Genomic DNA, 17,177 nt, shown 5'->3' on the forward strand with positions numbered 1-17,177 from the left:
CGTAAAACTCTCAAGTTGCCACCATTTTGTTTTGCGCATTGGGCTGGATGTGTGCTTTTAGTAGCTGACATAATGGTTTGTAGCAGATATAAATCCAAGCACAACATGATGTAACAAAGATGGAAATGTGGATTATAATGAACTGGACATAACATTCTCATCTGACACCCACAGCTCATTGTCAATTCAAGTCTATATACGAATGAAAATATGCACCAGAAAGGTTTTTATGGCTACAGAGTCATCCTGGACTATCAATGAACAATTTGTCACAGTTTTGTGGCAGTTTTCACCCAAATTTTATGTTTTCGCAAGATCACAACAAAATTTGCTTTGTTTACTGACTTAAGCGCAGCACGTTTTTGTTGATTTTTGTACTGTGGCTGAAGAGGACCTTTTAGTTTGTATTTCGTTTGCGTTGTATCGCACCGTTCAGCCTTTTAACACGCAGCCACATTTTTCTCAGGTTTGCATGTACCTTGTCAGGAATATCTCAGGATCAGATAAAGACTTTGACTTGAAATTTTCAGGGAAATTGTTGTTTGGCATGCAATGAATTAATTAGGTTTTTTAAAAACTGGTTTCCTGACTTAAAATCTCAAAAATCAATTTTTTAGGATTCAGACCCTCTGAAAAATATTTTTGAAAACATTTTCAATTCATAGCTCAACTCGGTGTTTCAGAAAGTCTGACACAGGATTTTTGGAATATCACCTTGTAAAAAAAAATTCACGGCTTAAGACCTTGGGGCCGTCCCCGTAGTATGTACACACTAAGATGTTGAAAATCAAGTACCCCCTCCCCCTGTACGCAAGCGTACACAAAGCGTACACAAATGGCTATACCCCCTCTATCTAGTAAGTACGTAGTTTTCCCCTAGTTCTGAACCGCCTCTAAAAGCATAGGTTGAATGGGGTTAAGAAAACCTAATTATGACGTCATAAATACAAAAAGAAATGTAGAAATATAAGTAGTTTTTGAAGAAATTGGGAGCAAATTGGGACATGCATTAAGTTACCCAAGTATGTAACATTTCCATTTGGCCCCTCCCCCCATGTCAAAAGCACAAGCTTTTGAGAAGATCCCCCTCCCTCTTAATGCGTACGTTCTATGTGGACGGCCGCCTTTTCAGATTTCCATTCAGACTTATTTTTGCGTGGGTGTCATCTGAAAAATCGAAAAAAATTTTCCCTGATTATTAACTTACTTGATAATCTTTTTTAATTTTTGAGAAGTGAGGTTTGGTTGCCTATCCATTGAACAAAACATTGGTAAAAAAAGATATAGCAAATTATTTATAGAAAAGGCTTGATTCCCCATCACCATCAGTCGATATCCAATCAATCAATCAGTTATTGATTGGTCATCAATGGTTGGGAAAAAGTTATCGATTGTATAGAGTGGGAGAGTCTGGTATAGAACTGAAAAGTTAAAAAAAAAACATACCTGCTCATGCTTGTCAGTTTTGAAGTTTGATGTTTTCAGTGTTCTTCTTGACAGTGTTTCATTTTATTCAGTTGTGATCCACCAAGATGTCATGATGAGTTGAGTTGTTAAAAGATTAGTCCATTTTTGCTCAAAGAACCACAAAAATATCCTCCCCAGTTTCTTCGAGAATAACTGCAAAAGCGTTTCATACAGTTAATCAGTGATTTGTGGCAAGGATTATGATGTTAGGTTAAGATTTACTTTGAAATAGCTTTAACTTTTGCAAAGTTTGTACTTCGATACCAACCAGAACAAAATAGTTTCGCGCCACTCTGCTACCATTTTGCAAATTCTATTTTCTTACTTCGTGTAAAGACGGGGGTTACTAGATAGTTTAGTTTTACGCTGGCATTTTATTTTCTGCTACTTTCATGATTTTGTAAAAAACTCTCATTCAAACGATGTAATTTTCTAAACTGTGAAAGTTATGGTAGAAATTTTTTTCTAATTTTACAATTGCTTGCTATCATAGCTTACATTTTATGTTACCCCCGTGTTTTTAAATCAAGAGTTTTTAAATTAAGACAGCTCGGAACACAAATCGCTCCTGGAAAAGTGCCCTACTGTAGAGGAACAGCTCATTTTTTTCAATTTTTTTCAATTTGCCAGCAAAAAATTTAGCTGTTCCTACTCCAGTAGGGAAGTTTTCCAGGAGCGTCTTGTTTTAAACTGTCTAAGGAGCAGCTCCGAAAAATCGACCGGAACAGCTCTAAATTTCCAGCTGGCTAATTCAAGGAACAGCTCAATCTTTCGATCTTTGTCCAGAAAAAAAAACTTAATCTCGACCGGAACAGCTCCAGATTTCCAGCTAGTTGGCTACAGGAACAGCTCCCAAGTTCTATATCAGTTGTGAAAATTACATGGAATCAACCCGGAACACATGTGAATTTCCAGCTGGAAAGCTGATATAGAGCTTTCACGATTTTTCCAGGGAACAGCTATGTATTTCCAGGAGCAAATTTTTTGAAAATTTCCCGGAACACCTAGGCCATTTCCAGCTGAGGGGGGTCTCCGGAACAGCTATTCCGTCTTTTGCCCTCGGTGGCTGCTTTCGTAAACTCACCTTTTTTGAGAAAAGATCAAATGAATTGAATTGATCATCAAAAAGAGAAAAAGATCAAGTAAATAAAAGCACCAGTTGCAATTCAGTTGGTGAAAGGCTTTTATAAGAACATGCCAAAAGTAATGTAGCCAATGATTCTTTATTTACCTCATTCGCTGTTCTTAAAAAAATAATAAACGTACAAAAATAAGTTTGTTTTAGTAAATTTTTCGCGCCAAAACTTTTCTATGACGTCAAAGGCTTTTTCTTTCATTTTAAAAACGAGTGAGGCATGCAGCGAACATTTTTTTCTCTCGCTATCAATTTTTGGTTTTTCTACACAGAAGATATAACATAAGTTATTTTAATCATTCTGATTATGATAAATTATTTCCCCTTCTTTTTTTTATTCTTTTTTCGTTATTGTTATAGGATGTTTGTAGCTAGCATTATGAAAACTTATTCGTGCACAATTAGAATAATTAACATAAATCGACATAAATTATGCATGGATCGTGCATCGTGCATCGTGAATCGTTGGATCGCGCATCGTAAATTACACAAACCGTGAAAATTGTAGTACTTTTATTATTATTTTATTAATTTCATTTTTATATGAACAGAGCATTACATAACTTTAAAAGTTTTGGAGGAGATACACGTGTTTCTTCCACGCGTAAGGGGGGGGTTTTCACTTTTACGGTATGACGGTATTGGGCCTTTTTACCCCCGGTAAATCGGTATTACGAGAAAAAAACGACGGGATTACGGTATTTCATTTTCTACCGGTATCGGTAAATTGCCTGTTTTTTTGTCGGTATTTCGATATTTTTATCAATAAAAACGGTATTTCGGTATAAAACTATTTACCTTTTAGTTTCTTCATGAGTTTCATGCAGAAAAATTTTCAAAAAAGATATAAGTCTCTTCCGCTATTTTAACCAGTAAAATTTCTTGCTCGCTTCGCTCGCACAATCTAGGATGTCCTATTGAGTTATTGTCATGGTGAGGTTATTCAAAATAAGCAAAACTTTACGATAACTAAGCAAATTTTGTTATTTTTCTGCGGGCGCATTTTTTTAATTACAACTTTTGGGATGCAAATACTGCATCCAGTAGTTCTAAAAGCATCTTGTACAGCATCGAACGATTAAAAAATAATTCACATCATGATGCTAATGATGCGTTTTCAGGCAATCTAGGCATTCTAAATTTTAAAATTTTTCTTGGGCGAAACTCTTGGAACGCCGCACCGGGCACGGCAGGTACGTCGCTCGCCGTACCATATTTTGGCCAACAAATGGTCAGTGTTAAATAAAATCAAAAATTGTATGACCAAACAAGGCATACTTGGCTAACAATAGCGTATTAAGGCAGTTTTTCAATAACAAAGGAGAGCGAAAATTCTCGAAAAATTTTCGCGCTCGCTTCGCTCGCGTTCTTTTTTATATTTTTTTCTTTCCTCCGATAGGGGGGGGGGTTAAACTTTAGAATTCGCGTCCTCTAGTTGCACCACAGCACCACCTCTATGAAGTCTGTGTTGAAGTCTACGGCTTCTCAGACCATGATTGGCCCAAACCTCGAATTTAAGTTAATTCTCAATATAAAAGACATCTTATGGGTCTGCGAAGAAGAAATTATTGGGGGAAAGGCTTATTTTTGCATTTGCCTCCCGTAACAAGCAAGTAACTCTGGCGCGACAGACCTAAAATATTGCTTTATGAAAGCTCAAATAGCTGTAAAAGAGGCCTTAAAAAGTGGACGATATCGAGAATAAGGTCACAAAACTAGCAAAAAACTTTATTGGCGAAAATGTTTGGTATAAGAATGGGACAAGCTGGAGTTTTTACAAGCTCTCGTTTGATTTGGTCAGTCGTTAACCTGTAATAAAACAATTTTGTTACTTTTTCTAAAGAACCCGTCATCTCTATTACTTCAAATAACCAATTAGTGAAGTCTCTAGTAAAAACTCCAGCCCATCCCATAAGAATAGGTCAATCTGTTTAAAAGAGACCATAAAAAGGTTAAATTTAGCCCAGTAAGGTCACAATCGTTTAACCAAAGATGTAAAAGCAAAAATGTTTTTTTTCGCGCGTGAATACGTGAATTGGCAAAAATTTGTGCGTGAATACCTGAATTGAGGGTTGACTGGGGGGCCTCATAAAGTACAAAACTTGTTTGTACAATTTCTCATTTGTTACTACACAATAGATTTGATAACTGAAAATTCATTATTTTCGAGAAAAAAAACATAAATATAATATCGGTATCGGTATTAGGCTTCCTTCACCGACGGTATTACGGTATTTGACCCAAAATCTTGTCGGTATGACGGTATTTAAGACCCCTGAAAACCCCCCCCCCGCGTAAGGCAGCAGTCTACCTGTCATTTTCTTGACAAAGCAAAATCTCTTTTTCAGCTTTATATATAATATATGTTTAGATACTTAGCGTTATGCTTTTTTCTTGAGCATATGGTAATTTAAGCTGAGGCTGGACATATGCTTAATATGCTTAATTTTCTATTGTTCTAAAACAATAAATTCATTGTATTCGAGCCAGAATCCCAGCTTTGTTATGCTTATACGCGTTATGCTTATAAATAAAAAAACGTGTAGTGTACTTTTGGATGACGGTCAAGTAAGTATTCTTAAGAAATTGCCAAAATTGAGGGTGAATTAATTTTAACATGTTCTTACTTTTTTGGACTTGACTATTTTACAAACATGAGAAATAATCATATTGAGAGTTTTGGACTTTTGAGTTTCATCCTGATATTCTTATAGAAGATATTCTTATATAAAAAAGCGTTTATCTTAAATGCTCCAAACAACGTTAAACTACCTCCAGATGTTATGTCATTTTCAGTCGTTTTGAGCAGTTTGGAGTCTTGACAATAGAGTAAACAAGGATGAAGCAACATTGGCTTACTTTCAGGTACCTACCGGGGGTTGGAAAAGATGTCAAAACTTAATATACGAGGGGGGGGGGGTGGAATAAAAATATCCTGGATAGAAAATTTTCGAAAAATTAATTATAGCGCCCCGGCTTTAGGTATCCGAGAGTAGATTAAACGACATAGTAATGATGTTTCTATGTCACGAATAGGTAACTGCTTTGACGTTAAAATCTACTCTCATACGCAGATCTTTCTTCACCCCTGTCTACGCTACTGTTCTAAAAAATTGAAAAAGCTTTTCATTCTGAAACCTTTTGAAAAAGTTTTTTTCTGGAATTTTTTTTTTTTTGAAAACCTAAAACTTCAAAATGGCCAAAAAGCTCATGAGTTTACGGTTACCGTTTTTGCCTTTTTAAATCAAGTGGTCAGGAGCTGTAGCCAAAAATAAGGAGCTTAGTTAAATAGTTGTCCAAGGGCTAAAGTAATTTTCAGAAGTCATCATTTTTCTTGACTTTTTCTTTTTCTTACTCCGCTCACTTGCCGTACCTTAACCCGTGTAAGAGACCGTAGTAAGTGTATATTTCAAAATATCGCCTAACAATTAATGTTTCATGGAAAATAAAGACTCTGAAAATTTGAAAAAGTACGCAAAATTTGGTTGTCACGCCAAAACTTGGATGGCACGCCGGAATAAGGATGGCACGCCAAAATTTGGTTGGCACGCCAAAATTTGGTTGGCACGCCAAAATTTGGATGGCACGCCAAAACTTAGATGGCACGCCAAAACTTGGATGGCACGCCGGAATAAGGATGGCACGCCAAAATTTGGATGGCACGCCAAAATTTGGATGGCACGCCAAAATTTGGATGGCACGCCAAAATTTGGATGGCACGCCAAAATTTGGATGGCACGCCAAAATTTGGATGGCACGCCAAAACTTGGATGGCACGCCAAAATTTGGATGGCACGCCGGAATTTGGATGGCACGCCGGAATTTGGATGGCACGTAGGCACGCTGGCACGCCAAGACACGTTGGCACGCTAGCACGTTGGCACGCCGAGACAGTTGGCACGCTGGCACGTTGGCACGCCAAGACAGTTGGCACGAAGGCACGCATGGCACGCCTAAAAACCGATGGCACGCTGGCACACGTGGCACGCGATTTAGCAGACTCGAAAGATTAAAGATAAAAATTATTAATAATGTAAAAAAAGTCATTAGTTCATTAAATTGGCATGATTAATGACAAAACTCCAAGAAAATGGGTGCTTTTTCTATATATAGCTCCTTCCGGCTATCTAAAAATAGTCAAGTTGTATTGAAATTTCGAGCTATCCACCTCTAAGTGGTCCCGATCTTAAATCCATCGAGCCAAATTAAGAAATATTAGATTCCAGGAAGATATGACGGGTTAAAGGACACAAATGTGCGATATTTCTCCCTTCAAATGTAATTTATTGTTCCTTGAATTTCTTTTTTTTATATGGCTCGATGGTTCCAAAAAGATCAATCTTTTAGCTTTCATAATCTATAAAGAAAATTTGGAAACTCTAAAAATTAGACTGCCGGAGAGCCAATGTACCACCTTTTTGAGTGGTCATTTCATATAATCTCCCTTTCCATGTTTGAAAATACATTTTGTGATTTTCTCTTTACAGTATGCAGCACTAATTGAATTTAATACAAAAGACTTGTTTAACAAATTTAGTAGTAAACATCTCTAGTAAACAAAAATAGAACTTCCAATATACAATTTCGAGAAACGTCTTCTTGCAAAGTAAAAAGTTACTGAGGCGTGACAACACGCACTTAAAGAAACTGAGTGTAGAACAAAAGAGCATGATTGACTCAAGAACAGTAGATTGATTGAAAATGTTCTTTTTTTTTAGCACAGAATAAATATCAAGATATAGTTTACAATACAATAATGGATTGTTAAAAAATTACAAACTACAAAAGAATATAACAATATGAACATTTGGTTGAAACGGGAATCAAAGATGACGAGAATAATTTCGAAGGAACACCTTTTGCAGTATTTTGGATCACAAAACACAAGAAAAAAGGTCTGAAAAAAAACATAAGACAGTTGGCATTTTTATCCAAATATAAGTCTTAATTTTTTTTCAAAATTGGGAACTTTTCTGGGTTTTCAAAATTTTGATATTAAATATAATTCACTAAAGGTCTATACAAAATAATTAATTTTTTCACTTTGTTATATATAACTCTGCCAGTTTTTACAAGAAAAGTTACTTAAATATATAACATTTTTATTTACATTCATTAGCCTGTTACCCAATGTCCTTATCGTTACCAAAGTTTTAATCATACGGTCCCTGGAGTAAGATAACCTGCTGAACTATACTCAACCGAGGCTTTATTTACGTTACTGATAGACTACAAGGAATATTATCTAGCACTATCAGTAAGCATCAAAGAGCTGATAATTCGCAGGAAACAAGGTTGGCCTTGACCATATTTGAGAGAAGTCGTTAATTTATAGACTAATGGTAACAGGCTATTTTTTCTATAAAAACGTTTAAGAATAAAAAGTAAGTACACTAGTCTGGTTGCCACGAACGAACAACATTTCAGCGTCTAAATCTTCAGATATCGTTTCCAACCAGCTCATGTACATCAGATTCGAAACAACCGATTTCCTTGGAATTGGCATAGTTAGCACAACAAGTTTCGAGTTCCGAGAATGCTCGCGAACAAGTTCACCTAACCGAATTTGTCGTAATGTCTTTTTATCCAGAGGTTCGTTCTCAGAAAGTTCATCTTTTATACGTGTTTGTCGGAATTTTTCTATACTTTGCGATGCAGGTTTAGAGTTTATACCGACCACCTCAACAATTCCAGAGAAAGTGATACGAAATTTTTTCAATAGTGAAGCCATTCGTACTTGGTTTGATTTTAATTTCTTGTCCGAAGTTGGCGTTAAAACTCGAAGTGAACATCCTTTGTACTTTTTGTTTCTCGATAACAGATACGGTAACAAAATAGTCAAACCTAAAAAGTGAAATGGTTTAAAAATTAATTGTTTGTATCAAAGAGTCTTAAACTCCTACTTACAAGAACCAATCAGTTTTGGTTAAGTCTCTACGGGCCATTCCTATTCCCTTTCAAAATATTCTGGCATAAAATGACTTGAGATTTTTTAGATCCTGTCTTTTAGGTTGGTGTGGTGAAGTTAACTCCTTACGCATTTGCCTAAACGTTGACCAACGAAAGGACAAGTATTAGGTTACACGCCCGATTAGGTAAGGTCAAGCAAAATAAAAAAGTAGTGGTTGCTATGAAAAATCTTAATAAAAATGGCAAACAGATGGTAAAAGCGAGTACAATTGACAAACCTCCATCATCATAGAGCCACCATACATCAATATGACCTGTCACGTTCTCATCCATTGTAAGGATGGTATCACTTCTCTGCTCGCGGTCGCCATTCATGTTGGGCGTTCCGCTATCTTTCTTCTTCCGCGTTGAAGAACGCTTGATGTTTGGAGTGGGAGCTTGACTTTCTAATGCACTTCGATCACCTAAAGTTGGGGAGAAGATTTGATTATTTTTTATTTCTAAGAGTGTAAGAAGTTCAGAAAAGCTTTTAATTGGATTAGTTGATATCGTTTATTTGAAAACTTTCAAAATATTATTCCCAGAGAAATATGCTTAATCGAGTGATTAACAAGTGATACTTTTATGGACCTACCTGGATATGCATTTAACACATTTATAATTGATATCTACGTGACGTGACCATTAAACAATCATTCAGAACACAAATATTGACGATCTATTAAAATTAGTCATTTGTTTCTTATAAAAAAACAATGAGAATTGGTCAATCTCGCACTTAAATCTACTATATTTGTATTTATGTAAAAATCGTAAATCTACTATATTGGTAGTTACGGTAAATTCTATATCTACCATTACAGTATGAATAATATTTCTACCGTATTGGTAGAAACGTGCGGAAGAGATTTTTTATTTCTTTGGGTAGCAATGGGTAGCTATGAATACCTGTTGATCCTGCAGAGAAGTAAGAGTTTTCCAGTACGCTAGGCTATTATTCTTGAAATGGTAGCTCGACTACTCAACAACCAACAACTTTGGACATTATTGGTATTGGACATAGGTATATGTAACGTTTGGTCTTTGGGTGGGCTGATGATGGAGGAAGGTATCAGCAATTAGCCCAGAGCTACACAGTGCAGTATTTTTTATTTTTAGATAAAACTATTTAGAAGTATGACCGATGGAATTAGTGTTATTATCGCAGACACTGGCACTGTTTTTTATACCTATCAACCACTACTGTCACTGTAGTGTGGGGATATAATGTTTCTATTGATTTTGAAATAATGAACTAACATGTTTCAATGAAATTTTGCATCTGGAGTGGATCTTGTTCGATGACTTGTAGCAATGTCGCTCTTGCAGTTAGTCACACTAGGAAATTAAGCTTTCAGAAAAAACAACATCAGTCATCTACAGGATGTATTTGCAACAACAAGGATGAGAGTTACCTGAATCAAGTTCGCAAGACAATTAATTAAAATTTGAAAGTTTGAAAAAAAATAAAACGTGCAGCAGCCAAAATCAACCAACCAAAATTTGTGATTCAATTCCCGAGACAACGCTTCGATTCTTAAGGCCTTGTTTATACGCCAGTATACGCTAAAGTAAAAACAATTCTGCACATGCAAATGGGTCAGTGTTTGAGGTCCGGCAAAATTTCCGGGAAATAGCCTATCTGGCAGTGCGCGGATTTAGGTGGGTTCCATCTCCCCCGTAGATCTTTTTCTTGGGAAGTTGATCTTCAAATTAATTCTCAAGGTTGGCTTGGCTCAAATTTTTTCATCTATAGCTCATATTTTAGGCAATTTTTCATAGTTTTTGAGAATGTTAATTTCATTAAAAAGCGCCGGGTTATTTTTTCATGAATCCCTTTAGAAGTTTTGCGGCAAATTTTTTTGCTTGAGAGTCAGGTAAACGATATAGCACTTTTGCAGCATTAATCTTTGGATACGCATCTTGGCTGGACGCTAGTGTGACTAACTGTCTTGGAGGACCCTGCTGACGCACCGGACTGTCCCGGTGTATTCAAAAAGTATCCTTTCGCTACAGCGGACGCAATAAGTCTGGTGTCAGTCCGGTGTCAGTCCGGTGTTGCATGCAGGGAATTTTGGACGCTGGACATTTATGAAACGAAAAATTAAGAAACACTGGACACACGCCGGGACGCACCGGACTTGTCATGTCCGGTGTGTTTTGATTGTCCATCCGGTGGGAAAAAATAGCCTTCTCCGACACCGGACCTCCGACTTCCTTAAGTCTGGTGTAGAGATTGTCCCATGGTAGGTAAAAAAAATTCTCATTTTACACCGGGCTTTCGCGTGTCCGGTGTTCGATAAGTCCGGTGCGTCAGCAGGGTCCTGTTCTTGGTTATTGCTAGTGGAATCCCACAAATGTCAACCATACTTATATATATAGATTATCATCATGCCGACCATATTGCTCAAAAGGTCATTAACCACCGCACGCAGATTTTACATTTTCGAGTGTTACTTGAGTCTTTCAACTGTTTTTCCATGTTCTTTGCTTCTGTTCGAGATTTTATGAGTTCAGTTTCTAGCCTTTCTAGGTTTTGTCAAAGTCCATCCTTTTGTTTAGGTTTTTGTTGCTTGTCAAATTCAGCACTTATGTCAATTTATGTTCCATTTTTCTTCACTCTCTTTGTTTCTCTTCTTTAGTATTTTATTTCTTAGTAGCTTACTGTATCTGATTCACTAATTCTTAATGAATTGAATTTTTTTATCTTTTCTCGTGCTTCGTTTTCTTTAATTTTTGGATCGATTGAAAGGGATAGTTTATGGATTCTGTTGCACAAAGGAAATTCTATAGAAGTTTTTGGTTGTTTATTTCAAGCTCAAAGTGTACAAAGACGTGTCCCGCATCGGGGTCGTTCACGCACTAGCAACTTGACTCTAAGCCGCCCACATGTTCAAAAGCCTGCCGCACTCAAAGTTGTCACATGTGATTTTTTCAAAAAGTTGTCATTATTTATTTCAGGAAAATTCCTGAACAAGAGAGAAAAGTTCACAAGACAAAATTTTAGAGCTTTTGACTACATGGGATTATTGATTTCTGGACTTTATTCACTTACACGTTTTTTTATGAATGGTGTAAAAATGCATTTCATCCAGTTTCCAGAGTAACAAGATCTCGGGGGCAGAGTGTGTCCATTTTCAAGGGCAGGGGTAATATTTTGATAATCTTCTAGTCTCAGGGGCAAAATCACTGAAAATTGGCCTAATTTGGCACTTTTTCCGGCTTTTTTAAACAGCTTTTTTGAGTGGGTACTGTACACAGAGTTCAGGGACAGGATTTTAATTTTATAATTTTTCCTTGGGGGCAGCCATGACATACTCTGAAAACTGGCTGATTTCATCATGGGTATTCTTAAATTTTATGGGAAAATCATCTTTAAATATTCTTAGAGCATTCTTAGGTTAATTCAGACTAGAATTAACATCTAGTACAAGTCTCAAGCATAAAATGGCATTCTTGTAAAAGCTTTAGAGGGGTCAGTCACAAATCGATTTTAGGTTAGAAAAACATCAATTAACATTTTAAAAGCTGACCCACCCACCCACACCCCAAAATGTCAAACACTTGAAATCCCTGAAAATTGGTGAAAAACTGTTTCCATCGCTGTTTTGTCACCCATCTTGATTTTTGCTACGGCCTGCATAGTTTATATTTGAAAAAATAATGGAGATGATTTCTAAACTTGTTCACAAAATTCCTGTAAATTAATTGTCTCCGTAGTATATTATAGCAGCAAAAAAAACAACCATCCTTTAAAATGTCGAGGGCTGTGCGGACCGTCAAACAAAGATAAGCATAGTGGGAACCCCCCTAACTTTAGGGGGGGTTGGAGGTTTTCAGAAAAATTTAAGCAGGTGGGGGTTAGCCTGCTCACAAATCTTAGGTGGGGTTACCCTATACAGGTGGGGGTGACTTTTTTCAGGTGGGGGTTGGAGAGTTTATTTACTAGTTTTCTTATTTTGACTCAAAAACTTTCTTTCAACCTAGCTCATCATAAACATATACATTGACAGTAAAAATCTATTTCTTCTCAAGTCTAATAATTATAACAAAAGATGTATGAAGTATAAAAAGCATAGAAATTATTTTCAAGTGATTAACCTTGCTTACCCTCAAAATTGTTAAAACAGTCAAAAACCTTTTTCAGGTGGGGGTTGGAAACTTTTCAGAATTTAGGTGGGGGTGGTCCAAGAAGGTGGGGGTTGGGATGGTAGCATTTTTCAGGTGGGGGTTACCCTATGCAGGTGGGGGTGACTTTATTCAGGTGGGGGTTGGAGGGGTGCTGCCCACTATGATAAGACATAAACATCGGGCTGTTTGTTTTGGTTTTCAAAACAGACAATGAGATCAAAAAGAAACATGGCAGCGAGAAGAAACATTTGGCATGGAATGAAAAATCAATACTTCTGGTTTTCAAAGAAAACGTCAACAACCTTCAACCCGTCAATTTGACGTTTTGCAAGAAAAAACAAAATTCAATTACAATAATCGTCATTTTTCATAAAATAAAATGACAATTCAATAAAGATGAAACTTTAAAGTATTATCGTAATTGAATTTAGTTTTCTCTTGTATATACACTGTAAGGATGGAGCTATAATAGCTATATTTTTTAGTTTATGAGTCATTTAAAGGCCCAATCTGAATAAAATTTGGTGTGTGCTGTAAAGTAATTAATAATGACAATTCGCCCGCACCCAAATTTGGAAAGTCTATATTACAGTGAACTTGAAATTCAATTCCATCAGCCTATAAATGTGACATGTGTATACATACTTTATTATGAGACATTGTTGAATAAACAAGATACAGTCAACTGTTCTGAACTGTTCTAACTTGGCAAGAGTGGTTAATATGTGCACTGTAAGGGGACTAAAAGGGTATATGGTTTGACAAGTATTGCACTGTGTAAGGGTAGACTATAGGGCATTATTCTTACATAATTCTCATAATGTAGGGACTCCTCAAATAAATGTGGATGGATGTATTTTAGGACAGAATGATGCAATACCTTGTGTTATTGGCAAATTTCAAATTGTGTATTCAATTTATTTCCCATCTGTATGTCTCAAAAGAATGCCTTAGATGAAAGGAAGGAGTTAAGGCAACCATCAATAATGTTCTGTCCGCGTTGCCCAACTGACCCACCTGCAAAAATAAATCCCGAGTCAGCCCAGCGTTGCAATAATGTCCGAAAATATTTTTGATATCTAAGTCCTTTTCTACATCGCCATTCGTTTCAAGTTTTCGTTTACTTCACTCACATTGTGTCCGTTTAAGGTTTTTTCCATACACTCTCATTGAAATTATCAAGTTGAAATTCACTGACATAGCAGAGCAGGTACCCCCGAGGGCCTAAAATCAGGTAGTCTAAATTAAAAAAATCCAACAAAATTTGCTACCCAACCGACCGACCGACCGACCGCCCGGCCGACTGGATTTGTGGGTGTTTTATGACGCAAACAGAACATATTATTGATATATATATATATCTGCCACCCAAATCTCCTGAAAGAAGATAGTTGGACAGAAATTCTTTGAATTTCTTCACATATATATACGACTAAGTAAGTTATGGATTTCTGCACTTTAAAGGGTGTCAAATTCTTGGTTTATTTTTCCACTGTTATGGTCCAATTTTGGAAGCCAAATTTTCTATGGTCAATGTTGTAACTCTGGAAAAAATGGGTTGATTGCAAATATACTTATTCACTATCCTTTTTTTCGGATTAAAAAAAGCTCCAATCTGGTTTGTTTTTCCATGTTGCCCCTGTCATTAAAATGACCTGTTTCAAATTTCAGAGAAAGAAAGCCCTAAACTCCAGCTGAAAAATGTTTTGGATTGCAATGCTGCCAAAATGTACAACATTCACACTGACATGTGCATTGCATTATAGAAGAAAGATACACTCAGTGGATAGGATGCACAAATTAGATTCAGCGCTACGCGGCTGTCCTGTTGAATGTGTTATGGTCATGTGGTAGTTTGCCCGGCTGAAAAATCAAATTCATAGACCAGTCAAAAGAGAGTTTAAAACAAACAACCAAAACAAAGGAAAAATGAGCTCCCTTTTTCCTAGAGTTATGATTAAAGTTTTGCTTTAAATTTTTAGAGCTGTTTTTATCATTTGCAACGCAAAGTCTTCAAGATATACCCTAGTTTAGCCCTCTGTTCAGGCTGGACTTAAAAAATTGTTGGTTTGCCGTCACCCGACCGACCCTACCTCGCAACCTGGTGACTCAAAAAATTTTTATTGCCATTTTACAGTAAAGAATTTTTTTCCTTCAAAAACTTGAAACAATAAAAAATCAAAACTCGTATCTTGCTTGTCTCAAGCATAATAATCGTACCCTGCTAGCACTTTTGTTTTTTATTCAAAATTACCTAAATGTAAACAAACTGTTAAACCCTTCCATGGACAAAAATTTTATAAATCGCAAAAAAAAGCCCAGCCTAAACAAGTTTTCAAATGCCTGATTGTCTAGTTTTATTGCGTCCAATCAAATTCTAGTATTTTCCATTTCCATGGATGGGCTCCATGCTTTACAACTACCCATAAAATAATGCGTTCCAAACAAAGAGAAAAACTTATCTAATGTAATGTTTAGTTGTGATATATTTTAATGAGTTTTTTTTTTTAATTCAAGAAAATGATTATTTCATATTATGATCTTTTTGAGTTTATCAATACTCTTTTCTTTTCCTGATATGATTAGGCATCATCAGTTAAGAGCTATCTGTTGATGTTTATGTAAGTTTGTCCTCTGAGCTGTCCTGGTAAACTCACATTGTTTGAATATTTGAATATCCAAATACTATACATCTACTGGAATTATCTTGTATCATTTGAAGTACTTTGAAATAGCCCTCACTACTTCGTTCAAAGTATTTCAAAATGAAACTCGTGGATTAGTCTCTATATTCCTTCCTCCTCAGTGTCATTATCATTACATTATTATTACAAATATTTTGAAATGTTTTATTTTTCTGATACTAATAACGGTGAATGGGATCTTAATTACTGTAACGCTTAATACATTTTGTCACGTTTTTTAGATAAATTGAAGATAAGAATAAATAAGAATAAAAAATAATCATGGATTCAAAGAAAATGAAAGAGAAAGGATATGTTTCACGGAAGGTAATATTACTATAATTACTATTAATTAATGTTTTGAGAAAATTGCCAGTTGTAGGGGGTGAAAAGGGGAGGGAAAATTATAAAGAAAATATGCAATTAAAATCTTAAGAATACACAGAAGTGAAAGTTTTACAAAGATAAAACTATTGAATTTTATCAGTATCTTCTAAAACTAACGAGTGACCATAAAAAAAAGTAAACCTCGATAATAAAGAACAAAAACAATTTTCTCTTTGTTATTCGTTGTTAATCGTTAATTGTACCTCAAAAATGTTGATTACTACAGTACTTACAGATAATATTGGTTCTTTTTTATCGTTGCCAACTTCATTTTGATATTAAGGAACCTTTGGACTGTATTTTTAAACAAATTAATTTCAACTCTAAATTATGATTTAGAAATGCCCTCATTGCAAAGTGGAGGTCAATGCAGCGGCCAAGCAATGCAAAGATTGCAACAAAAAAATCGAAAAAAAGAAGATCAAACCAAAACAAAATGTATCAAATAATCCTTCGAGGACAAAATCTCAAATAAAGAGAAGAGTAAGAACGATTTATACTAAATCTCTACGTATTGAAATGTCTTCAATACCCATGCAATACGAGCAGCTGTGAATATAACAGTAGCCCTTGTATTTCTAGCGATATATATGCCCTCGCTTTATAGGATTAAACTGCATGCCTGGCTGGATAATATTTCATCAGCCCTATTTTAAAGGTTTAATCAAGTGTTATGTTTTTATTAATAAAAGTATTACTCTGTTTTTAGATTGATGATCTCCACAGATTGGATAAGCAGGATGTTTTGGTCATCTACCATTGGGAGACTCCGAACGAAGGTGAGCTTTTAGTAATTGCACTTTGACTGCAAAATTTAAAGACTTTTGAATACTTCAATCCGAATGCCTACAATAACTTGTCAACTTATATTTCTTTCTGGTGCAGGTGCACCCGGTATATATTTTTTATAGGAAAAAAAAACGGAGATAAAAAACAGGAAGAAAAAATTCTTGTGAAAATAGGAAAAAAAAACATTCATCCAAAATCACCCAAAACCTTTAATAAAACTGTCTGAAATTTTATACATATCTATCTTCGTTCAGGTACCTAGATTTGAAAGCAGTGACGGAATATGGCAAAAGTTGTTGCCAAAAATGGAACACTCTCGCATTTACGGGCGAGTTTTTCTACATCTAATGGATGGTGAGTTTAACATTTCATGTTTTATAAGGCTGCCGTCCTTTTGCTATATCTTTTGATGATATCGTGCAATACATTTGAAATATTTTGAAATTTTATAGGGTACTGAAGCTTTAGATGTGTATCAAATACTGTGAAAATTTTTAGTGTGATAGCGATTGATTTATTGAAATTCAATTGTTGCTTTCCTAAAATCGATGCGGAAATTTTATGCATTTTATGCGTTAACGCAATTTTATATTTTTTTACTTCAGAGGCTAGGAAAGAAAGAACACCTGGAGAAA

The 17,177-nt window shown here is 35.6% G+C and overlaps 1 protein-coding gene and 2 long non-coding RNA genes across 3 annotated transcripts in view; 1 reads left to right on the top strand and 2 right to left on the bottom strand.

The window, feature by feature from the left end:
• The window catches only part of LOC136803327 (uncharacterized), a 5,607-nt gene extending 3,071 nt beyond the window's left edge, over positions 1-2,536 (bottom strand). The window contains exon 1 of the long non-coding RNA XR_010846135.1: positions 1,447-2,536. This is a non-coding gene — a long non-coding RNA (uncharacterized lncRNA). The remainder of the gene's footprint in view (positions 1-1,446) is intronic.
• A 4,757-nt stretch (positions 2,537-7,293) lies between these two features.
• The window catches only part of LOC136803303 (solute carrier family 12 member 2-like), a 33,506-nt gene continuing 23,622 nt past the window's right edge, over positions 7,294-17,177 (bottom strand). The window contains exons 9-10 of the mRNA XM_067060026.1: positions 8,791-8,976; positions 7,294-8,446 (exon numbers count right to left, since the gene is read on the bottom strand). Coding sequence (XP_066916127.1) covers positions 7,974-8,446; positions 8,791-8,976 — 659 coding nt within the window. The 3' untranslated portion in view covers positions 7,294-7,973. The remainder of the gene's footprint in view (positions 8,447-8,790; positions 8,977-17,177) is intronic.
• Positions 15,613-16,497, top strand: LOC136803323 (uncharacterized). The gene is made up of 3 exons (XR_010846131.1): positions 15,613-15,693; positions 16,093-16,236; positions 16,463-16,497. It is a non-coding gene; the product is annotated as an uncharacterized lncRNA (long non-coding RNA).

This window comes from Clytia hemisphaerica, unplaced genomic scaffold, assembly GCF_902728285.1.
Source record: "Clytia hemisphaerica strain Z4C2 unplaced genomic scaffold, Clytia hemisphaerica genome assembly, whole genome shotgun sequence".
In the NCBI taxonomy this organism is placed as follows: Eukaryota; Metazoa; Cnidaria; class Hydrozoa; order Leptothecata; family Clytiidae; genus Clytia; species Clytia hemisphaerica.